This window comes from Hordeum vulgare, chromosome 5H (genome assembly GCF_904849725.1).
Source record: "Hordeum vulgare subsp. vulgare chromosome 5H, MorexV3_pseudomolecules_assembly, whole genome shotgun sequence".
Classification (NCBI taxonomy): Eukaryota; Viridiplantae; Streptophyta; class Magnoliopsida; order Poales; family Poaceae; genus Hordeum; species Hordeum vulgare.
In genome coordinates this window covers 580,452,502-580,477,547 of record NC_058522.1, presented here as the reverse complement: position 1 = coordinate 580,477,547, position 25,046 = coordinate 580,452,502, and the positions used below count along the sequence as shown (strand labels likewise).

The window sequence follows — 25,046 nt, the reverse complement described above, 5'->3', positions numbered from 1 at the left end:
ATAGGGAGCTAGATGCTTTTAGAAGTAATGGAGCAAATGCTCCTTTGCCCCCCGAACTCTATGACAGAAAGTTGACATGAAATTGGGATTAACAACTTGTTTGCCGATGAACAAGTCTATTGGTTACAAAAATCTCTTGAGGGATGTCCTTGTTTTAAATGATTTCTTATCTAGCATTTCCTCCAATGAACAAAACCTGTTGATGAGAAGCTTGATAAACATATGAGAAGGTTTGTTTGGGAGGGTACCATATGGTCAAGTGGGCTAGAGTGTGTGGACACAAACTTAAAAAGGGCATGTGGTTAAGGACCTATGAAAGCGTTATAGTAGACAAATACAGACATAATGAAATTGATGATTTCGTTGAATCTATATTATTTGATTTTCCTTGTCGAAATGTATTTGAATGTTACAAAGAGTTGCACATGGTAGTTAGAAAAACTCGTTGGAATACAGAATGATTTATTAGAATGTGGAATTGTTCCTTCAATGGTAGTTTTTCTTTTTGTAGAAGTATTATCCACATTTTGAGATATGCAACATGCAAGATTACACGATTGCTCAATTGCCCACGATGAACCATGTTGACTTATATCGGGAAGAAAGTCATCTCATAGTTTAGTCCCAGTATTGGAGTGATGTGTGTTATGTGATTAATGCCTTCTCTTACCTTTGATGATCCTAATGAATCCATTTGGATTCTCGGGTTCAAAATTCACCACAAAAACCAGACATAAAGGGCTAGATAGAATTAATGTCATGGATCGTTATCATTGGATTTGTGATGCAGAAACTCCTCTAAACTTCATATCTTTATCTAGCAGTTGGCCCAAGAAGCTGTTTTGACCAGCGAGGTTACGAGGAAAAGTTGGTCGGGCAACCCTACTTGTGTTATCTTTTCATGGAAATTAATGAAAAACTCAGCACGGTTTAAAAAAGAAGAGACTGGGCCGCCAAAAAAAGCACTTCGAGCCCGTAAGCCCGTGTCCAGTGCGGCCCACGGGTCGTACCGTGACGTAGAAGTAACGGGAGCCGCTCGCATCTCCCATTTCTCCTCGTGGGCGCCGCCTCCTCCTCCTAAAGCCCTAACTAAACCCACCCCACCCCCTCTCCGCCGCCGCCGCCGCCGCCGCAGCAGCAGCAATGGCCGCCGCCGCAGTGCTCCGGGGCGGCTCCCGCCGCGTCCTCGCCTACCCGGCCCTCCGCGCCGCCGTGATCTCCGGCCCCGCCGCGCTCCCGGACGTGGCCGCGGCCGCGGGGCCCCAGCCGCCGCCCCCATCGCCGCTGGCCGCCGGCCTTTGGGCGAGGTCCATGGCCACCTTCACCCGCACGTGAGCGCCCCCTCCCCTCAGATCCGCTCTCCCCCCGCCCCCTCCCCCCTTCCGTTGTTCGGAGTTTGAGTGAATCTGTGTCGCAGGAAGCCCCACGTCAACGTCGGCACCATCGGCCACGTCGACCACGGCAAGACCACGCTCACCGCCGCCATCACCAAGGTCAGATCAGGCCCGCTCTTGCCTCGAGCTGCTCCGAATTTGAATGGCTCGCCGTCTGTAGATGTGATCTGAATTCTGAACGAGTGAGTCTTTTTCGCAGGTTCTGTCGGAGGCCGGGAGCGCCAAGGCGGTGGCGTTCGACGAGATCGATAAGGCCCCCGAGGAGAAGGCCAGAGGAATCACCATCTCTACGGTCCGGTCTTAGCGCTTGCTGCTCACATTTTGGGCCATACTATTGTTCTGTGTTCATCTCCATTTGCAGTTCAAGTGCTGATTTTATGGGCTTTTTTTTTGTTTTGTTTTGTTTTGTGCAGGCTCATGTCGAGTATGAGACCGCTAAGAGGCACTATGCTCATGTGGACTGTCCGGGACACGCCGATTACGTCAAGGTAACTGCCATGGGTTGAGGGATCTAGTGAAACTATTTTGTAAAGAGTTATGGAATGCCCTGGATGCTGAATTCAGGATCTGGGTGACTGACCTACATCATGAACTTCCAGTACAATCCTACATATCAGAATAGCAACCTACCATGTCTAGCGCGCACATGCATTCTAGAGCCTTCAGATTCCTCAACTGACTATCACACACTTCTCTGATGCTTGTGTGCTTTTAATTTGCTGTGGATTACTTAGAACATGATCACCGGTGCTGCTCAAATGGATGGTGGTATTCTTGTTGTATCAGCTCCTGATGGCCCCATGCCACAAACAAAGGAGCATATTCTTCTAGCTCGACAGGTTCCAAATTTCTCAGTATTCTTGGCAGCAGTATGTCCAGTTAGCAGTTCTGAGCAGATGGACATTTCTCCCCCCTGTTTTTTAGGTTGGTGTGCCATCACTTGTTTGTTTCTTGAACAAAGTTGATGCTGTTGAAGATGAAGAGCTACTAGAACTTGTGGAGATGGAGCTTCGAGGTAAGCTACCCTTTTTCTGTTGTCTACATGGGTGTTAGTTGGTCAATCATTTTCCTGTTCTAATTTAAATCTGTTGTCTTCCTTTTTTTCTGCAGAGCTCCTCAGTTTCTACAAGTTCCCTGGCGATGATATTCCTATCATTCGTGGATCTGCTTTGTCGGCCTTGAACGGAACAAACGAAGAGATCGGAAAGAATGCTATTTTGAAACTGATGGATGCTGTTGATTCATACATCCCTGATCCTGTGAGGGTGCTTGATAAGTCTTTCTTGATGCCAATTGAAGGCATTTTCTCAATCCAGGTGATTAGGTTTTCTGATTGCTGCACTAACCACTGTGACATACAGTTATTGATGTTAACATTTTCAATTTGATGATTGTTAGAAAGCCTGGCGAATTATTATGCACAAGAATTAAAATATCTCCATCATTTAATTATAGATGTACTATGCAATGTGATGTTGGGCTACTTGTGTTGGTTATACAGCAATCTATTACCTATGTTCTATGAGTATGATGTTATGTCAATTTTTTCACAAGGTGGCATTTGCACTTAATTATGCATGATCAGACTATTGTAATTTTCCTTCTTTAGTATACTTATTTAAGAATCTTTGGTTGTCATTCTGCTTAACTTAATCAGAACCTGCAGCATTGTACGCTGAAACACAAATCTTGGGCAATATTTCTGTGTACTCTATTTTTGAAACTTAAAAGTTGTCTGCCCGCTTTCATTATTTCTGTGTTATCTATCGACGTAATAAGGAATATTCATATCCTTACTGAGTTAAGATCATCAGCTCCATAAATAAATCATAATGACAAGATCATACATTTGTATCACCTTATCCTGTCATTCGCAGCTAATTCTAATTGTCAATCCGCAGTCATTATTTCTATGTTATCTATTGTTATAACCAGGAATACTAGTATCATTGAGAAGTTAAGATCCTGAGCTCCATAAATAAATCATAATGACAAGATCATACCTTTGGTCTTACTTGATCTTATCATTGGCATCTAATTCTAATATTTATTATTTTTTTTTGAATTGGCAGGGTCGTGGTACTGTTGTGACTGGACGTATTGAACAGGGGGTAATTAAAACTGGTGAGGATGTTGAGGTCATAGGTTTGACGGAGGTGAGCCAGTACATTTTTTTTGTTTCATGAATTTGACTAGCTTTATGCAGCTATTGTGTATCACCAAATAATCAGATACTCCCTCTGTAAACTTGATCATGAAGTAGTGGTCTAAGCGATCTTATATTAGTTTACAAGAGGGAGTACATATTATCATGGTAAATCCGAGTGAAGTTGCACATGAGATTATTACTTGTAGGTGTAATTCTGCCATATCTGCTATACACACATGAGCCTAGTTGCAACACTATGCAAAGACTGGTGACACTAGTTTCCTAGTTGTCCTCGCAAGTTTATTACTCATTATGTTGCTACCTTGATGTATCATGATGGAACATATTCCTGGTCACAGAGTGGTCCCGTGAAGACTACAGTTACTGGCGTCGAGATGTTCAAAAAGATGATGGATCATGGAGAGGTGACGTTTCTGAAAGTAGACCTTGCATTGTTCTTGATTGATGCCGAATCTTGTGCTTACAAATACCTCCTTGTGTGCAGGCTGGTGACAATGTTGGTCTTCTTCTCCGTGGTCTTAAGCGTGGTGATGTTGAGCGTGGCCAGGTCAGTAAACCAAATTATTGGTTGAACATGTAGATGGTGGATCTAAATTTACTTCTGCTTTTAGTTGTACAGGTCTTTGGGAAAACAGATGTATCAGGAAATTGCTTTTGTTATCACCAAAGAATATTTAATTTGTTGTACACAGGCCTTTTGAAATTTCTTACCTTTTGATTTGTTTTGATCTTGCATAGAGCCTTTTGAAATTTCTTACCTTTGATTTGTTTTGATCTTGCATAGTGGTGACACTATCTCTATCTGGTACCTTTTCCAGAAATACTTGCTGAATTTTTTTATATTGGTCTTCACTTGCTGACATTTCCTCCTACTTCAGGTGGTGTGCAAACCCGGCACCGTAAAGACCTACAAGAAGTTTGAGGCTGAAATTTACGTCCTCACCAAAGACGAAGGTGGTCGCCACACTGCCTTCTTCTCGAATTACAGCCCGCAGTTCTACTTCAGGACAGCTGATATCTGTGGGAAAATCGAGTTGCCTCCGGATGTGAAGATGGTTATGCCTGGTGACAACGTAACCGCAATCTTTGAGTTGATGTTGCCTGTTCCACTCGAACCAGGTACGCCTACATTGCTTTGAACTTTTGTCATCTGAATCACTTTATAGCAGCAGAGAAGAACTTCATCTGTCTGTTTTGTGCTATCCAGGGCTAAGATTTGCGCTGAGGGAAGGAGGCAGGACCGTCGGTGCCGGAGTTGTCGCCAAAGTCATGAGCTAATAACAATAATATGTTCCAGACCTTTCTTTTTGGCGTAGTGAATTTTAGTAAACAAATGAATGTTGATATGAAGGATTTGTCCTACCGGAAACACGAGATAAACGAGAACCGAGAGCAAGGCGACCGACATGCATGCATCTTGTGTGGATGCATTCGGCCAACCAACTTCCTGCGGATAATGGTTTGTTACCATTCCGAAGAATTGCTATTTTTTCTTCTTGTCATGTTGGGTAGTTTGCTGTATGACACCGCAGCTTGCTACCTTGACACGCACCTCTGGCATATATTTAGCTCGGTGATTCAATAAGACAGTCTCGTTTGCTGATGCATTTTTTGGTGGATCTAGTAGTGTTCTTTATCTTTTGAACTTGTTAAAATCTCTGATGCCATGTGCAAATTCTTGCTGTGCACCCTCTGGCTGTTGCCCTGCATATGAGTATACGTCTTTTTAGATGTTGAATGACAAACAAGTATCCTGAACGAAGTACACACATCATAATTTTGTAACTACTCCCTCCGTTTCTAAATACTCCCTTTGTTTCTAAATATAACATACAGATGTATATAAACATACTTTAAAGTATAATTTTACTCATTTTGTTTTGTATGTAGTTTGTAATGAAATCTTAAAAAAACTTGTATTTAGGAACGGAGGAAGTACATTGCGAGGTCCACACGAGTAAGTGTTCTCAAGCTATCAATAACTAGCCCAACACTATTCTTCTCCTTTTTTCTTTTTGTGGGGAACAAATTATTATCTCCACGGACGAGGATGATCTATTCATGACCGGACACCAGCCAACTTCATTCACCCGGTATCTCATAGCAGTACAAGCGTGGGCTGCGTTCACCCCACAACTCGATTTTTGCTCCATGGACAAGCCTTACGTAGTCTGTCACCTTGTCTTCCTCCTCGAATCCGGACAGGCGCTTCAAATCCTTGGATGGTTCACACCATGTTAGTCTTCTCTACACCGTCCTCTTACATTTCGCCAACTGAATGCCGATCTTGAGATAACTTCAAAGAACATAGAATACATGTTAAGATTAAACTCACCATCAACTCATGCGTGAAAACATACATAGCGACAAATTGCAGTTACACATCTTTGCCTTTTTCTTTTTATTTTTTGGCGACAAGCTCAATTCTACTCCCTCCTTAACCAAATAATTGTACTTGGAGAGAACTGCATTTACCTAAATTTAGGCCTTCTGCGGAGCCTTGGAAGAATTTGTGTGAACTACAGCCTACATAATGTACCATAGATGAATATGCTTCAAGGATTCATATAAAATTATAATCCTCTCGGCAAAATTCAAAAGGAATATCGCAACTTCCATTTGCGTTGCACCATCATTCATATGCCATGCGTTCCCTGTATCCACTTATAATGCAGAGATGACTTTTTCGCGAATACGCAAAGTTTGCATATCATTCCATTGATAAGAAGTTAAGAGTGAATATAAGGATGGTACAACGCATGACATAAATGCAGGCGGCGTGTACATGGCTACTGGAGCATAAGGACATGGGATGCTCAGCCCAAACAGAAAAGAAACACGCCTAATCTCGCCACCCTTGGACGCAGCCCAAACCAAACCAACAAGACGAACAATATCATTGAAACTATCACCGAGGACACCACAAGCATACAAGACAACGCCTTCATGAAGGGGAACATCGTCGGGGCGCCATCGTCGTCTGATCCGCAAAACAGGATCTAGCATTTCCCCTCATGCTCGAAGAGGGGCACAGAAAACGGCCATGACAGGGCCTCCAAGAAGGAAATGACACCCGCGGGTGTAGCCGCTGCCAGCATCGAAAGGTCGAGCAAGGATTTCGCCCTCTCCGAGTGTGAGCAATCCCAAGTCGTCGGAGCAATAGTTAAGGAGGAGGAAGTCGGGTCAGAGGCTAGAACCGCTATCGCAGGAAGGGGAGCAACGCCTGCCCTTGAAGGAGGCATCGGGCGGTACCGGAAGAATGAGCTAGCGAACATGCTGAAGGGCAGATGGAACACGGAGGTGGACGGGGTTGGGCAACCGAGCGAAAGTGCGGAGGGGTGTCCGAAGACCCAAACAAGCCAATTCGAAGAGGAGCACAGATCTGGGCCACCAAAGGAGCTGGATGGGGCGCAGCTCCAGAATCATATCAGAGTCGAAGCCGCACTGGGGTGGATGTCGGCCAACCACGGACGCCTGCAGGGGTGTTTGCGGTGCTGCCGAGACACCGCTAAGCCGGATGAGTCGGTAGTAGACACAACTCGGTCACGGGGAGCTTCGGATTTGGAGCCGCTCCGGCCAACCATGGACACCAAAGGAGGGCGCATGCCCACGACCGTCGGGGCCGGAGCCGCACCCGTAGGGTATGGGGGCGATGAAGGGAGCTCACGGGCGTGCCACTCATCCGGCCAGCGCGCTGCAGGAGGCAGCCGTCGCCGGACAACCCCGGAGATGAACCGCCGCTCGGAGCCATGGACGCAGCCTACAGGGTGGTGGTGGGGGGTGGGGAGGGGGGAGCTCTACCACGGCGCCTCTAGGACCAGGCCGGCTAAGCCTCAACCCCGTCCTCCTGGGATCTGACGGCGGCAACAACAGGGGTGCTGGCGGTCGCCATGGATCTCACACGGAAGGGGGGAGGGAAGGACATCCCGACAAAGTCCAGGAGCAGCTGGAGCTCGACAGGAAGAGGGCGGGCAAGGGCTGGGGGGCGGAAGCAGGGGGGACCCACCGGAGGCACGCTGACGCGAGTGCATAGCAAGGGTCGAGGGGAAATGGGGAGGCTTCACGGAGTCGAGTCAGCCGCGGCGTCCCACTGTCACCTTCCCGAGAGCCGACGCAGCTTCGCCGACTTCTCCTCCGATGGCGGCAAGGAGATGGGGCGGGGTGGGGACGGGGCCTCGGCGGCGCGGCTAGGGTTCCCCCGCCGCCATCGGGGAAGGCGACGCAGGGGTTGCGGGAGGGTTCGGGAGCTGGTCTCTAGACTACCTACCTGAATGCAGAGAGGATTAAATCATGCATCCTGTATATGCACTACTTCTAGTACTATTTGTGAGCGATTGAAAATCAGATCAACCTGCTGGTATGTTGTTAATGCTGAATATTAGTTTCGGAAACATGTCATACTAAAAATTAGTCATATCCAGGCTGAGATGTGGATTAATAATTCTTAAAAAGGTAAAGCAATGTTGCCCTTAGAACCCGAGCCGACCATGGACGAATTAGGGAAAAGGTTTGAAGAGATTGGGGGGGGGGTGATGGAGCTTGGGAGCTTAGAGAATTGGGGAAGGCTATGGCGATATTAGATGTGAGAAGCGTGCAGAGGCTATGGTGACAGTTTCCTTTTTATAAGCCACTGTAATACCAAGAGCCCCTCTGTTGCGCCGAAGAACCTCGCCACTTCCCGATAAACCATGCAATTATGCGCGCATGGGATTGCCCAACTCATAAACCATATCCCCTAAAAAGCGGGGCACGATCTCCGTATTGATGGAACGTGCCAATGAAAAAACTACCTCAAACTGCGAATCGAGTTTTTGTAACTGGTCAGTGGTCATGACCGTCCGCCACCTTTCGCTAAAAAGTTGTCAGACAAAAGTGTTGTTCACACTCGAACAATTGGCCTTCGAGGCTAAGTCACATATATTGTTCAGAAACAAGGAAGTCATCCGTGACCTAACTATTACCGGCCGAATATAAATGGGGAGAGGAGCTCGCCCCGCAAGCCGAAGACCTTGCGCGCAAGAAGCTGCTAGGAATAAATACTACGATGTAGGAGGCCAGTTCGGGGGCTACTCAAGGAGTCTAAGATTAAGGGGTTCTCGGGCCGCTGACTTATCTTCACGGGCCGGACTCATCGGTTGCCCGGTGGTTACCATTCAAATGCCGAACTACAATACACCATCGTGTCTAGAACGGAATTTTCCGAAGCCTTGGTGTGTGCTCCAAGCAAGATGATCATATTGGCATGTTTATTCCCTAACGTAACCGACATTCTGTAACCCTAGTTACCCGTGGTATCTGTATAAACCAGAGGGTTTTAGTCCATAAGGCAAATTGAGATCAATACTCCTAAGGTTCAGACCACATCATACGATCTCGAGGTAGATCAACTCTGTACATGATACATCATCATCAATATAAACAAAGGAGGACGTAGGGTATTACCTCTATCAAGAGGGCCTGAACCTAGGTAAATATCTTCCCCTTGTCTCGTGTTACCCATTGATCCAAGATCCACAGTTTGGGACCCCCTACTCTAGTTCTGTCGGTTTTGACACCGACACTAGGCTATGCTCCTAAACTAGGTCATGACGATCTAATTTTGAAATTTACCCAGTACAGGGATAAAATTAATTATACCTAATAGATGGCAGCCTGGGTGATCGCTGACACCAGAAGCGCGGTCGCGGAAGGCAGCGGCGGACGATGTTCCGGGCGAGCGACCGATGGAACCTCCGAAGGCAGCAGCGGATGAACGACGTCTTGGGCGCGACAGAACAAAAAATGGGCGATTGGATTGGTAGAAGGCAGGAGACGAGACGACGTCTGCTAGTTTGGAGGAAGCAGGTAGACCAACGGCGTCTTAGCGATCGATGGGACTCTTAGCAATCAATGAGAATAAGTAGTTTTTTTGCGGGAATGATAATAAGCAGTTCCACAGGCCTCGTGGGCTGCCTTTTTGTTTTTGCGTACGTGCTTAGGCCTTGTTGGTGGATTAAATGGCTAAGTGTGATTATATCAGTATACATATATATACACTACAAGAAATATGCTAACTTGCGACCTTCAATATTGGTCACCGAATGGTCATTGATTTCCATTTGCGACCTTTTGACGACCAAAAACAGACGGTCAAAAGCTAAGGGTCTCTAATGAACTATAACGACCTTTCTGCTGGAATGGTCGTAGGATTTTACGACCAAAAAAAGGTCGTAGGTTTAATGACCAACTGTTTTGGTCACTAGCAATCTGCCCACAACACTTCAGATCCACCGTGGCACGCTGACATGGCAGACTTACAACCAAATAAAAACGTCATAAATTAGATTTAGCCCGGTCCATTCCGGCCGTCTACATGGGCCGGGCCCAATAATTTGGTCTTTTATTTTCTTGGATGGAATTTTTTTACTGAGAATTTTTTTTATTAGTCCAGTTTTGTTATGGGCCACATCCTTTTTAGTCGAGTTCTTGTTTGGGCCTTGGCCTTTTAACTATATTTTTGTACAGTCGATTCTTTTCTTGTGCCCAAGCCTTTTTAGTCTAATTCTTGTTTGCGCCTCGGCCTTTTGCAGTCCAAACTCAAATAATTCACAGGTCCAAACAAAATGATCCAAACAAATCTCAAATAATTCACAACTTCACAGGTTCAAAAACTGCTATAACTTCACAAAATACTTCAACAGAATTTTTCCTGCTACAGGTTTTTCCTGCTATAGCTTCACAAAATACTTCACCCGAAACTGCTACAGCTTCACAACTTCACAAACTGCTACTGCTACAGGTTCACAGGTTCAAAATACTTCACAGGTTCACATGTTCAACATCAGGAGAATTACCCATCAAGTGGGCTAACTTCTCATCCGTTCTTGAGAAGTTAGCCCACTTCACAGGTTCTACGACAGGTTCAATGATGCAAGACAAACCAAAAAGAGCCATCACATAAAGCTTCTATGATGCTTTAGCTCCAAAGAGAGCCATCAAGTGGGCTAACTTCTCTTCCTGTTCTTGACACTTCTTGCGCAGCAGCTCAAGTTCCTTGTCGCGTGCAACTTCATATTCTTCCGCCTTCATCTTGATTGCTGCCATTTCTTCTTGCATCACTTCAGCTTGAAGCTCCGACCTCTCCAGCGTCTACTCAAAATCACGAACATGAGCAGCCACAACAGCAGTTTCTTTGCCAGAGTTGTAACTAGATGACTTGAGCCCAACATTCCTAAGGAATGTGCTTTGCTTGACTTCGGTCTTGAGCACTTCTTCAACAATTTAAGCATCAGACTTTGGTTCTTCACCTTCTGGTACCGGCGCATTCTTCCTTTTTTCCATCTCAAGCTAGCATATGGAGGAAAATGATAGACATTAATGACAGATCTATTTCACATTTTGCAAAATAAACCAAACCAGAATGCCACTAAACCAAACCAGATCACAAAATCTATAGTACATAATCTATAGTACTACAAAATCTATAGTAACCAAACCAGCACACAAAATCTATAGTACATATTTTACTCAAACAAGCTTTTATGCACAACAATCCAATTTATATGCAGATCAATATGTGCCATTAAATATGAACCTGTATTTAGTACTCACTGCCAAGACCTTTTTTGCCTTGACATGCATTGTATGAACCCAAGTTTTTTATTATTGAAATGTCAAATGTATTTTACTAGTCAGTGCAGCTAGGATATCAAATAAAAATAAAATAGCTAAACTACAAACTGACGTTATCAACGCCGTTTTGCTATTGCTGACAGCACTGTAACCATTTTATGAGATACAGAGGAGAAAGAAAGCTCAATATTCACCATGTACTGATTGTTACATAACAATCTTGGTATTCACAATGCAATGAAAAGAACGCATAAACAGATAACAGGTACAAGATACAACAAATAGCAATGGAACAAATAGCTACAACAAATTCTGATATCTGTTTTCATCATATCATAGTGTGTGTACTTGCTACAACAATGGAACAAACAACAAATGCTACAACAATGGAACAAACAACAAATGCTCTAGCAATGGAACAAACAGCAAATGCTACAACAATGGAACAAACAACAAATGCTCTAGCAAACAACATCGAAGCATGGAACATAGTCTGTGTTCTTGCTGGCTGTGAATCAAACAGGGCTAAGGTCCCTAGACAAAAGTTTGAACTGGCTGGAACTTACTATAGCAATCTTGACTGGCTCCGAAAACCCGTGCTTCTTGCTGTTGTGGGTGGCCTTGAACAAGTCAATCGCAGACAACTCCTCACCCTTACACTCTTCTTTCTGAAATATTTTTCAACAAAAATAAAAATATTATTCAGCAAGAATAAGAAAGTTTATTCAAGGAGGATCAAACGGTAAGGTCTCTAGACAAAAGTACTCACAACGGCAAAAATGTGTGCTGTGTAGTGCCTGGGACCAGTTCTTTGTTGGTACACGACCTTTTCTCGATTAATCTTGTTCGACACACAGGTTTCCTACAAAAAAGCATAATGTCAGCATGATCTAGGTTCTTGACAGATGTTTGATGTTGGTTCTGCAGTATTTTCAGTTTTACAATAGTTCTCTCATTCCAACACAAGCTCAAAAGTTTAAGATTACAGATGTATGTTCATGAATGAATCGTTAGAGTAGTTCTTTCTGCAGTAATTTCAGTGTTTCACAAATTTATGTTCATGAATGATGAGTAGTTTTAGTTATTTGCCAAGTTGAAAGAAAGTGGAATAGGCAGTAGTATAGTAGGACAATACGAGTCTGAGCATATTTGATTTGGAAATATTTCAGTTATCCTACACTAGCACAAGTACATGAACAACTAGTACTATATAAGAGTCAGTGTATTACATATTGTTGGGTAACGTAGTAAATTCAAAAAATTTCCTACGCCATACAAGGATCTATCTATGGAGAGACCAGCAACGAGAGAGGTTGTAGAGCATCTTCATACCTTTAGATCGCTAAGCGGAAGCGTTACTATGAACGCGGTCGATGGAGTCGTACTCGCAACGATTCAGATCGCGGTCGGTTCCGATCTATGTGCCGAATCACGACACCTCCGCGTTCAACACACGTACAGCCCGGTGACGTCTCCCACACCTTGATCCAGCAAGGAGGAGGGAGAGGTTGAGGGAGAGCTCCGGCATCACGACGACGTGGTGGCGGTGGAGCTACGAGGTCTCCCGGCAGGGCTTGCCAAGCACCATGGGAGAGTAGAAAGAGAAGTAGGGCTGCGCCGAGAGAGAGATTTCGTGTCCCAAATCAGCCAAAACCTCCACTATATATTGGGGGAGAGGGAGGGGGGGCGCCCCCTTTAGGGTTCCCACCCCCAAAGGGTGCGGCAACCCCATCTAGGGCTGGTGGTGGCGGCCAGGGCAAGAGAGAGGTGGGCGGCGCACCCCAGATGGGCCTTAGGCCCATCTGCACTAGGGTTTCCCCCCTTCCCTCTCCTGTGGCGCCTTGGGCCTAGGTGGGAGGCGCACCAGACCACTCTGGGATGGTTCCCTTCCACCTTTTGGCCCATGCTACCTTTGGCGCTGGTGGCCCCTCCCGGTGGACCCCCGAAACCCTTTCGGTGGTCCAGGTACATTACCGGTGTTGCCCGAAACAATTACGGCGACCAAATCCTCACTTCCTATATATTATTCTTTACCTCCGGACTATTCCGGAGCTCCTCGTGACATCCGAGATCTCATCTGGGACTCCGAACAACCTTCGGTAACCTCGTATAATAATTCCCTATAACCCTAGCGTCATCGAACCTTAAGTGTGTAGACCCTACAGGTTCGGGAGGCATGCAGACATGACGGAGACACCTCTCTGGCCAATAACCATAAGCGGGGTCTGGATACCCATGGTGGCTCCCGCATGTTCCACGATGATCTCATCGGATGAACCACGATGTCAAGGATTCAATCAATCCCGTATACAATTCCCTTTGTCTACCGGTATAGAACTTGCCCGAGATTTGATCGTCGGTATCCCTATACCTTGTTCAATCTCGTTACGGGCAAGTCTCTTTACTCGTTCCGTAGAACATCATATCGTGGCTAACTCCTTAGTCATACTGAGCTCATTATGATGATGTTCTATCGAGTGGGCCGAGAGATACCTCTCCGTCATACGGAGTGACAAATCCCGATCTCGATTCGTACCAACTCAACAGATACTTTCGGAGATACCCGTAGTGCACCTTTATAGTCACCTAGTTATGTTGTGACGTTTGATACACCCAAAGCACTCCTACGGTATCCGGGAGTTGCACAATCTCACAGTCTAAGGAAATGATACTGGACATTAGAAAAGTTTTAGCATACGAACAACACGATCTAGTGCTATGCTTAGGATTTGGGTCTTGTCCATCACATCATTCTCCTAATGATGTGATCCTGTTATCAATGACATCCAATGTCCATGATCAGGAAACCATGATCATCTATTGATCAACGAGCTAGCCAACTAGAGGCTTGCTAGGGACACATTGTGATCTATTGATCCACACATGTATTATTGTTTCCTATTAATACAATTATAGCATGAACAATAGACGATTATCATGAACAAGGAAATATGATAATAATCATTTTATTATTGCCTCTAGGGCATATTTCCAACAGTCTCCCACTTGCACTAGAGTCAATAATCTAGTTCACATCACTATGTGATTGCAATGAATTCAACACCCATACAGTTCTGGGGTTCGATCATGTCTTGCTTGTGAGAGAGGTTTATAGTCAACGGGTCTGAACCTTTCAGATCCGTGTGTGCTTTACAAATCTCTACGTCATCCTATAGATGCTACTACGCCCCATCTCGAACCATTCCAAATGATTGCTCCACTATACGAATCCGGTTTACTACTCATAGTCCTCCGGATTAGTGACAAAGCTTGCATCGACGTAACTCCTTTCCGACGAACTCTTTAATCACCTCCATATTTGAGAAAAATTCTTTAGTCCATTAGTTACTAAGGATAACTTCGACCGATGTCCAATGATCCATTCCTGGATCACTCTTGTACCCCATGACTGACTCATGGCAAGGCACACGTTAGGTGCGGTACAGAGCATAGCATACTTATAGAGCCTATGGCTGATGCATAGGGGACGACATTCGTCATTTCTCTTTCTTCTGCCGTGGTCGGGCTCTGAGTCCTACTCAAATTTACACCTTACAAGATAGCAAGAACTCCTTCTTTGCTGATCTATTTTGAACTCCTTCAAAAACTTGTCAAGGCATGCATTTCGTTTGAAAGTTCCATTAAGCACTTTGATCTATCTTTATAGATCTTGATGCTCAGCTCTCAAGTAGCTACATCTAGGTTTTCCTTTGAAAAAACTCCTTTCAAACAACCCTTTATGCTTTGTAGAAATTCTACATTATTTCCGATCGACAATATGTCAACCACATATATCCATCGGAAATTCTATAGTGCTCCCACTCACTTATTTGGAAATACAAGTTTCTCATAAACTTTATAAAACCAAAAACTTTGATCACCTCATCCAAGTGTATATTCCAACTCCGAGATGCTTGCTCCAGTCCATAGAAAGATCGCTGGAGCTTTGCATACTTGTTAGCACCCTTTAGGATCAACAAAATCTTCTGGTTGTATCACATACAACCTTTCCTCATGGAAACCGTCGAGGAAACAATATTTTGACATTCTATCTGCAAGATTTCATAAATGATGCAGCAAGTGCTAACATAATTCCAACACACTTTCAACATCGCTACGAATGAGAAATCCTCATCGTAGTCAACTCTTTGAACTTTGTTGGAAACATCTTTGCGAAAAGTCGAGCTTTCTTAATGGTGACTTTTCACCATCACCGTCTGTCTTCCTTCTAAATATCCATTCACAGTTAATAGTCTTATGACCATCAAGTGGTTCTTCCAAAGTCTATACTTTGTTTTCATTCATGGATCCTCTCTCGGATTTCATGGTCTTCAGCCATTTTTCAGAAACCGGGCCCACCATCGCTTCTCCATAGCTTGTAGGTTCATTGTTGTTCAACAACATGACTTTGAAGGCAGGGTTACTGCACCACTCTGTAGCAACAGTACGTGACCTTATCGACCTACGAGGTTTCTAGTAACTTGATCTGAAGTCTCATGATCACTATCAGTAGCTTCCACTTCAATTGGTGTAGGCGCCACAGGAACAACGTCCTACGCCTTGCTACACACACACTGGTTGAAGTGATGGTTCACATAACCTCATCAAGTTTCCACCAAAACTCCCACTGAATTCTTTCAAGAGAAACCTTTCCTCGAGAAAGGACCCATTTCTAGAAACAAACACATTTGCTTCCGGATCTGAGATAGGAGGTATACCAACTGTTTTGGGTGTCCTATGAAGATGCATTTATCGGCTTTGGGTTCGAGCTTATCCGGCTGAAACTCTTTCACATAAGCATCGTAGCCCCAAACACTTATGAAATGACAACTTAGGTTTGTCTAAACCATAGTTCATAAAGTGTCATCTTAATGGACTTACATGGTGCCCTATTTAAAGTGAATGCAGTTGTCTCTAATGCCTAACCCATAAACGATAGTGGTAATTTGATAAGAACTATCATATTATGCACTATTTCTAATAGTGCACGATTATGACATACGGACACACCATCAGACTATGGTGTTCTAGGTGGCATGAGTTGTGAAACATTTTTCACCTTGTCTTAAACGCTTACCAAACTCATGACTCAGATATATATGATTACCTCCACGATCACATCGTAGACATATTATCCTCTTGTCACGATGATCTTCAACTTCACTCTGAAATTACTTGAACCTTTTTCAATAATTCAGACCTGTGTTTCATCAAGTAAATACACTAGTATCTACTCAAATCATTTGTGAAGTATGAACATAATGATATCCACTGCGTGCCTCAGTACTCATCGGACTACACACATCAAAATGTATTACTTCCAACAAGTTACATTCTTGTTCCATCTCACTTGAAAAAGAGGTCTCCACTCATCTTGCCCATTGATACGTCCATTTTGCATCATGCTTTCATGTTGATATTTATTGCTTTATGGGTTATTATATTACTTTGTGGTACCATATTTATGCCTTTTCTCTCTTATTTTGCAAGGTTTATTTGAAGAGGGAGAATTCAGGCAGCTGGAATTCTGGACTGGAAAAGAAGCAAATCTTAGTCCACTATTCTGCACATCTCCAAATGCCCTGAAAAGTTACGTGGAATTTTTTGGGATTATATAAAAAATACTGGGTGAAAGAAGTACCAGAGGGGGGCTGCCAGGGCGCCACAAGCCCTGCCACCGCCACCCCCCTGGTGATGGAGGGCAAGCTTGTGGGCTCCCCCTAACGGCCCACTAGCCCCCCTCTTTTGCTATATGAAGGTTTCGTTCCAGAAAAAATCAATCGGGAGCTTTTTCGTGGTTTTGCCGCCGCCACGAGGTGGAACTTGAGCAGATCCAATCTAGAGCTCCGGCAGGACGATCCTGTCGGGGAAACTTCCCTCTCGGAGGGGGAAATCGTCGCCATCGTCATCACCAAAACTCCTCTCGCCGGAGGAGAGGCATCTTCATCAGCATCATCTCCTCTCCAATCCCTAGTTCATCTCTTGCAATTAATCTCCGTCTCGCGACTCCGATTGGTACTTGTAAGGTTGCTAGTAGTGTTGATTACTCTTTGTAGTTGATGCTAGTTGGATTACTTGGTGGAAGAGTTTATGTTCAGATCCTTGATGCTATTCATTACACCTCTGATCATGATTATGATTATGCTTTGTGAGTAATTACTTTTGTTTCTGAGGACATGGGATAAGTCATGCTGATAATAGTCATGTGAATTTGATATTCGTTCGGTATTTTGATATGCCGTATGTTGTTTTTTCCTCTAGTGGTGTTATGTGAACGTCGACTACATAACACTTCACCATATTTGGGCCTAGAGGAAGGCATTGGGGAGTAGTAAGTAGATGATGGGTTGCTAGAGTGACAGAAGCTTAAACCCAGTCTATGCGTTGCTTCGTAAGGGGCTGATTTGGATCCACTAGTTTAATGCTTTGGTTAGACGTTGTCTTAATTCTTCTTTTGTAGTTGCGGATGCTGGCGAGAGAGGTTAATCATAAGTGGGATGCTTGTCCAAGTAAGGGCAGTACCCAAGCGCTGGTCCACCCACATATCAAACTATCAAAGTAACGAACGCGAACCATATGAGCATGATGAAACTAGCATGATAGAAATTCCCGAGTGTCCTCGGGAGCGTTTTTCCTCCTATAAGACTTTGTTCAGGCTTGTCCCTTGCTACAAAAGGGATTGAGCCACTTGCTGCACCGCTGCTACTACTTGTTACTTGTTACTTTCTTCTTGCTACGTTTCACCTCGCTACACAATCACTTGTTACCACTACTTTCAGTGCTTGCAGTTATTACCTTGCTGAAATCTGTTTATCAGAGCCTTCTGCTCCTCGTTGGGTTCGACACTCTTACTTATCGAAAGGACTACGATTGATCCCCTAGACTTGTGGGTCATCACCCATGTGGTATGATTTGCATGTCTCAAGTGATTCAAAAATCAAGTGAGTCAAATGATCCATCCGCATGGAGTTTCTTCATGCGTTTATACCAACAGGCATGGTTTGCATGTCTCAAACATTTCAAAAATGAGTGAGTACAAAGATCCATCAGCATGGACCTTCTTCATGCATTTTATACCAATATGGCTGAAGCAGCAGTGCCACAAGTAAGTAGTACTATCATTACTACTTTGTATCTTTTGGCAACAATATTATGGACATGTGTATCACTACGATCGAGATTCAAACAACCATTCATTCTAGGTGCAAGACCATTTAAGGTATCATTCAAGTAGACAGAATAAACATTATTCTCTTTAGATGAATAATTGTATTTGCCATTAACATAATCCAATCATGTCTATGCTCAACGCAAACACCAAATAACAATTATTTAGGTTTAACACTACTCTCGATGGTAGAGGGAGCGTGCGATGTTTGATCATATGAACCTTGGAAACACTTCCAACACACATCGTCACCTCGCCTTTAGCTAGTCTCTGTTTATTCCGTAGCCTTTATTTCGGGTATGCTTGAGAAACTGCTGGCTAATCCTTTTACAGGAGATGGATTTTCACATCCAGACTTGCATCTGATCTATGTAGATGAAGTTTGTGATTTATTTAAGCTTGCAGGTTTGCCCGAGGATGAGGTAAAGAAGAAAGTCTTTCCTTTATCTTTGAAGGATAAGGCGTTGACATGGTATAGGTTATGTGATGATACTGGATCATGGGGCTACAATCGGTTGAAATTGGAATTTCATCAAAAGTTCTATCCTATGCATTTAGTACATCGTGATCGGAACTTTATTTATAACTTTTGGCCTCGTGACAGGGAAAGCATAGCTCAAGCTTGGGGGAGGCTTAAATCAATGCTATATTCATGCCCCAATCATGAGCTCTCGATAGAAATCATCACCCAAAATTTTTATGCTCGGCTTTCTCATGAAAAATCGTACCATGCTTGACACTTCTTGTACCGGTTGTTTTATGAAGAAGGATATTGATCACAAGTGGAACTTATTGGAAAGAATCAAACGCAACTCTGAAAATTGGGAGCTGGAGGAAGGTAAGGAGTCAGGTATGAATTTCCAGTTTGATTGCGTTAAATCTTTTGTTGAGACAAACACTTTTAGAGATTTTAGCGCTAAGTATGGACTTGACTCTGAGATAGTAGCTTCTATATGTGAATCTTTTGCTGCTCATGTTGATCTTCCCAAAGAGAAGTGGTTTAAATATCATCCTCCTGTAGAAAGCAACATAGCCAAAACCAATCTAGTTGAGGAGAAAGTCATTGCTTTTAGTGATCCTGTTGTTCCTTGTGCTTACACTGAGAAACCACCATACCCTGCTAGGATAAAGGATTATTCTAAAGCTCCAACTGTGATACGTAGGGGTTACATTAGACCACTTGCACCCCCTGAGGAGATTAGAGTTGAACCTAGTGTTGCTATTATCAAAGATCTCTTAGCCGAAGACGTAGGGCATGTTATCAAATTCTGTGAGGACTCCACTAGAATTGCTAAACCTCACGTGAAGGACAAATAAGGACCTGTAGTTGGCCTGCCCATTGTTTCTGTCAAGATAGGAGATCACTGTTACCATGGTTTATGTGATATGGGAGCTAGTGTTAGTGCAATACCCCGTTCTCTATATGATGAAATCAAAGATGAGATTGCACCTGCTGAGTTAGAACCCATTGATGTCACTATTACGCTAGCTAATAGAGACACTATCTTCCCTTTGGGAATTGTGAGAGACGTAGAAGTCTTGTGTGGTAAGACGAAGTATCCTACTGATTTCCTCGTCCTTGGTACTGCACAAGATAGCTTTTGTCCCATCATATTTGGTAGACCCTTTTATCAACACTATCAATGCTCACATTGATTGCATTAAGCAGACTGTCACAGTAAGTTTCGAGGGTGTGTCTCATGAATTTAACTTCTCTAAGTTTGGAAGACAACCCCATGAAAAAGAGTCGTCTAGAAGGGATGAAATCATTGCTCTTGCCTCTATTGCCGTACCTCCTACGGATCCTTTAGAGCAATATCTGCTTGAGCATGAAAATGATATGCATATGGAGGAGAGAGATGACATAGATAAAATTGTCTTAGAACAATACCCTATTCTCAAGAATAATCTGCCTGTTGAACTGCTTGGGGATCCTCCCCCACCAAAGGGTGATCCTGTTTTCGAGCTTAAATAGTTGCCTGATACTCTTAAGTATGCCTATCTTGATGAGAAGGAGATATATCCTGTTATTATTAGTGCTCTCCTTTCAGAGCACGAAGAGAAGAAGTTACTAAGAACTCTGAAGAAGCACCGTGCTGCTATTGGATATACTCTTGATGATCTTAAGGGTATTAGTCCTACTCTATGTCAACACAAGATTAAAACCGATCCTGACTTTAAACCAGTTGCTGATCATCAAAGGAGATTAAATCCTAAGATGAAATAGGTCGTTAGAAAAGAAATATTAAAGCTTCTGGAAGCAGGAATCATTTATCCTGTTGCTCATAGTGATTGGGTAAGTCCAGTACATTGCATACCTAAGAGGGGAGGTATCACCGTCGTTCCTAATGATAAGGATGAACTAATCCCACAAAGGATTATTACCGGCTATAGGATGGTGATAGACTTCCGGAAACTGAACAAGGCAACCAGGAAAGATCATTATCCTTTGCCGTTTATCGACCAAATGCTAGAAAGGCTATCAAAACACACGCACTTCTGCTTTCTAGATGGTTATTCAGGTTTCTCGCAAATACCTGTTGCACAATCTGATAGGGAGAAAACCACTTTCACCTGCCCCTTCGGTACTTTTGCTTATAGACGTATGCCTTTTGGCTTATGCAATGCACCTGCCACCTTTCAAAGATGTATGATGGCTATATTCTCTGACTTTTGTGAAAAGATTGTCGAGGTTTTCATGGATGACTTCTCAGTTTACGGGTCTTCCTTTGATGATTGCCTCAGCAACCTTGATCGAGTCTTACAGAGATGCGAAGATACCAACCTCGTCTTGAATTGGGAGAAGTGCCACTTTATGGTAAATGAAGGTATCGTCTTAGGACACAAAATCTCTGAAAGAGGCATTGAAGTTGATAAGGCTAAGGTTGATGCAATTGAGAAAATGCCTTACCCCACAGATATTAGAGGTATACGAATTTTCCTAGGTCATGCTGGTTTCTATAGAAGGTTCATGAAAGACTTCTCTAAGATTTCTAGGCCTCTTACCAACCTCTTGCAAAAGGATGTTATTTTGTTTTTGATGGGGATTGTGAGGAAGCTTTTGAAATACTTAAGAAGGCTTTGATAACCGCACCTATTGTTCAACCACCTGACTGGAACTTGCCCTTTGAAATCATGTGCGATGCTAGTGATTATGCTGTTGGTGCTGTTGTAGGACAAAGAGTTGATAAGAAGTTGAATGTTATTCACTACGCTAGTAAAACTCTAGACAGTGCCCAAAGAAACTATGCCACTACGGAGAAGGAATTTTTAGCAGTCGTGTTTGCATGTGAAAAGTTCAGATCTTATATAGTTGACTCCAAAGTCACTATTCACTCTGATCATGCTGCTATTAAGTACCTTATGGAGAAGAAGGACGCTAAGCCTAGGCTGATCAGATGGGTTCTCCTGCTACAGGAATTTGATTTGCACGTCGTTGACCGAAAGGGTGCTGATAACCCTGTAGCAGATAACTTGTCTAGGCTAGAGAATGTCCTTGATGACCCACTACCTATTGATGACAACTTTCCTGATGAGCAATTAAATGTCATCCGCACTTCACATAGTGCATCGTGGTATGCCGATTATGCAAATTATATCGTAGCCAAATACATACCACCCAGTTTCACCTATGAGCAAAAGAAGAAATTCTTCTTTGATTTGAGACACTACTTTTGGGATGATCCTCACCTTTATAAGGAAGGAGTAGATGGTGTTATTAGACGTTGTGTGCCTGAACATGAACAGGGACAGATCTTGCAGAAGTGTCATTCCGAAGCCTACGGAGGACACCATGCTGGAGATAGAACTGCCCATAAGTTATTGCAATCAGGTTTCTATTGGCCCACTCTCTTCAAGGATGCCTGTAAGTTTGTCTTGTCTTGTGACGAATGCGAAAGAATAGGGAATATCAGTAAGCATCAGGAAATGCCTATGAACTATTCACTTGTCATTGAACCATTTGATGTCTGGGGCTTTGATTATATGGGACCCTTCCCGAGTTCTAATGGGTACACTCACATCTTGGTTGCTGTGGATTATGTCACTAAGTGGGTAGAAGCTATCCCCACTAAAAATGCTGATCACCACACCTCTATTAAGATGCTTAAAGAAGTCATTTTCCCAAGATTTGGAGTCCCTAGATATCTGATGACTGATGGCGGTTCACACTTCATTCATGGTGTTTTCCGCAAGATGCTCGCTAAGTATGATGTCAACCATAGAGTTGCATCTCCTTATCATCCTCAGTCTAGTGGTCAAGTGGAGTTGAGTAATAGGGAGATCAAGTTGATCCTACAAAAGACCATCAATAGATCTCGAAAGAACTGGTCTAGCAAACTTGACGATGCACCATGGGCTTATAGGACTGCTTATAAGAATCCCATGGGCATGTCACCGTATAAAATGGTTTACGGTAAGGCCTGTCATTTACCTCTTGAGCTGGAACACAAAGCTTATTGGGCAATCAAAGAGCTCAACTTCGATTTCAAACTTGCCGGTGAGAAGCGGTTGTTTGATATCAACTCGTTAGATGAATGGAGGGCCCAGGCATATGAGAATGCCAAGTTGTTCAAGGAAAAGGTTAAGAGATGGCATGATAAACGAATACAGAAACGAGAGTTCAATGTAGGTGATTATGTCCTGCTATACAATTCTCGTTTGAGATTCTTTGCAGGCAAGCTTCTCTCTAAATGGGAAGGTCCCTATGTTATCGAGGATGTATATCATTCCGGTGCCATCAAAATCAATAACACGGAAGGAAATTTTCCTAGAGTGGTAAATGGGCAAAGAATCAAGCATTACATCTCTGGTACTCCCATAAATGTTGAGACCAATATCATCAATGTCATAACTCCAGAGGAGTACATAAGGGATGTTTATCAACGTGTTTCAGACCCTGAAAACGAAGAGGTATATGTTTCGGTAAGAAATTGGACTCCGACGCTTTCCCAATAGGAAATTTCCTCCATATTGGATTTTTTGGAAAATTAGAAAAAATAAAAAGCAGTCCAGAGAGCGCACGAGGCGGACAGACGCTTGGACATTGCCCCCTACCCCCTGGTTGCGGAGGGAGGGCTTGTGGGCACCTCGTGTGCCTCCCAGACTCCGTTTTCTTGCGGAGCACTCCTTCTGGTCCAGAAAAAATCAATATATATTCGCCCGAAGGTTTTGATCTCCGTATCGCGCAGTTTTCCTCTGTTTTTGTTTCGAGCTTGTTGTCTGCCGCAGATTTAGAGCAAAGATGTCTCAGGAATCTGTCGGGGAGAATGATCTTCACCAAGTTCATGAGGAAGTAGATGCTGATCTGAAAAGAGTAGAAGTCACGGAAGCCAGGGACCAAGCTAAGGAGAAAACCCAAGCTAGGGAGGAAGTTCAACCTATGTTCAACATTGAAGACATTGAAGGAGTATATTTTCTCCAACCCTTCCTCCACGTGCTATCTCCATCCTTGATTGAACTCTTGAGGTTTTGCGAAACAACTCGTGCTTGCAATATTTCCCTTTCTCGTGAAGTTGTTTTGCTGGAAAACCATGTCACAGATCTCAAAGGTATAAATCAAAGATTGATAGCTCTCTTGGAATCAAAGGCGACAACTCCACCACCATCACCACCAAAGGAAGACAACTAAGCATTGGTATGGGCAATCCCCTTGGCTTCTGCCAAGCTTGGGGGAGTTGCCCTGGTATCGTATCACCTTTATATCTTTTGCTTTTACCTTTGTTTTAGTTCTTTCCTTTTCAGTTTTTATTTCTTCTCTTAGAGGAATACGTCTTTAGTGTTTAGTTTGAGTCTTTTGCTTTTGTCTCTCTCCCGATGTATTCGAGCTTACGAGCTATATAATAAAGAGTATCTTAGTCAAGGGCTTTGCTTTGTGCCATGATCAATAGTATGAAAAGAATGATAACATGAAAGATCATGAGACGATCTTATGGAAAGTGATAACTTCACTTAGGACACGTATGATGATTGAAACTTGTTCAGAATAAATCAACATGGACCTCAGTCATTGTTGCAATTAATAAGAAGTAATAAGGAAAGAGAGGTTCACATATAAATATATCATCTTAGACACTTTTTACAATTGTGAGCACTCACCAAACTATTACATGCTTAGGAGTATATGTTGGACAAGGAAGACAACATAATAAATTGTGTTTGCTTGGTTCCAAACAATGTTATATGATTAGAGATCCCTTAGCATGTGACGATTGCTTCCACCTCATATTAGCCAGAACTCCCGCACCAAGTAGAGATACTACTTGTGCATCCATAAACCTTCAACCCAGTCTTGCCATGAGAGTCCACCATACCTACCTATGGATTGAATAAGATCCTTCAAGTAAGTTTTCATCGGTGCAATCAATAAAAAATGCTTTCTAATATGTATGATCTATTAGTGTGTGGAAAATAAGCTTTGTACGAAGCTGTGATGAGGAAGACATAAAAGCAACAGACTGCATAATAAAGTTCTTTATCATAGGAGGCAATATAAAGTGGTGTTCCTCCGCACTAAGAGGACACACATTCAAACTTCAAAAGCGCATGACAACCTCTGCTTCCCTCTGCGACGGGCCTATCTTGTACCTTTACTTTTTGCCCTTGTAAGAGTCATGGTGATCTTCACCAATTCCCTATTTTGCCTTTGTCTTGGCTACCGTCACATGCTTGGGAAAGATCTATATTCATATATCAACTTGGAGTT

The 25,046-nt window shown here is 43.4% G+C and overlaps 1 protein-coding gene across 1 annotated transcript; it reads left to right on the top strand.

Annotated features, from left to right (window-relative positions):
- The first annotated feature begins 1,079 nt into the window (after positions 1–1,079).
- LOC123395138 (elongation factor Tu, mitochondrial) lies at positions 1,080–5,171 on the top strand. The gene is made up of 12 exons (XM_045090071.1): positions 1,080–1,331; positions 1,418–1,493; positions 1,594–1,686; positions 1,808–1,882; positions 2,129–2,233; positions 2,319–2,409; positions 2,505–2,710; positions 3,467–3,550; positions 3,903–3,968; positions 4,049–4,111; positions 4,443–4,683; positions 4,772–5,171. Exons 1-12 carry the CDS (start codon positions 1,144–1,146, stop codon positions 4,840–4,842), a joined length of 1,359 nt encoding a protein of 452 aa, XP_044946006.1. The 5' UTR covers positions 1,080–1,143; the 3' UTR covers positions 4,843–5,171.
- Positions 5,172–25,046: the final 19,875 nt, after the last annotated feature.

What these genes read in the sequence shown, in the direction of transcription:
- LOC123395138 (XM_045090071.1), top strand. Translation starts at nt 1,144, where the DNA reads ATGGCCGCCGCCGCAGTGCTCCGGGGCGGCTCCCGCCGCGTCCTCGCC. An exon ending in ATGGCCACCTTCACCCGCAC is followed by an intron (nt 1,332 to 1,417) that starts GTGAGCGCCCCC and finishes TCTGTGTCGCAG; the next exon opens with GAAGCCCCACGTCAACGTCG. An exon ending in GAGGAATCACCATCTCTACG is followed by an intron (nt 1,687 to 1,807) that starts GTCCGGTCTTAG and finishes TGTTTTGTGCAG; the next exon opens with GCTCATGTCGAGTATGAGAC.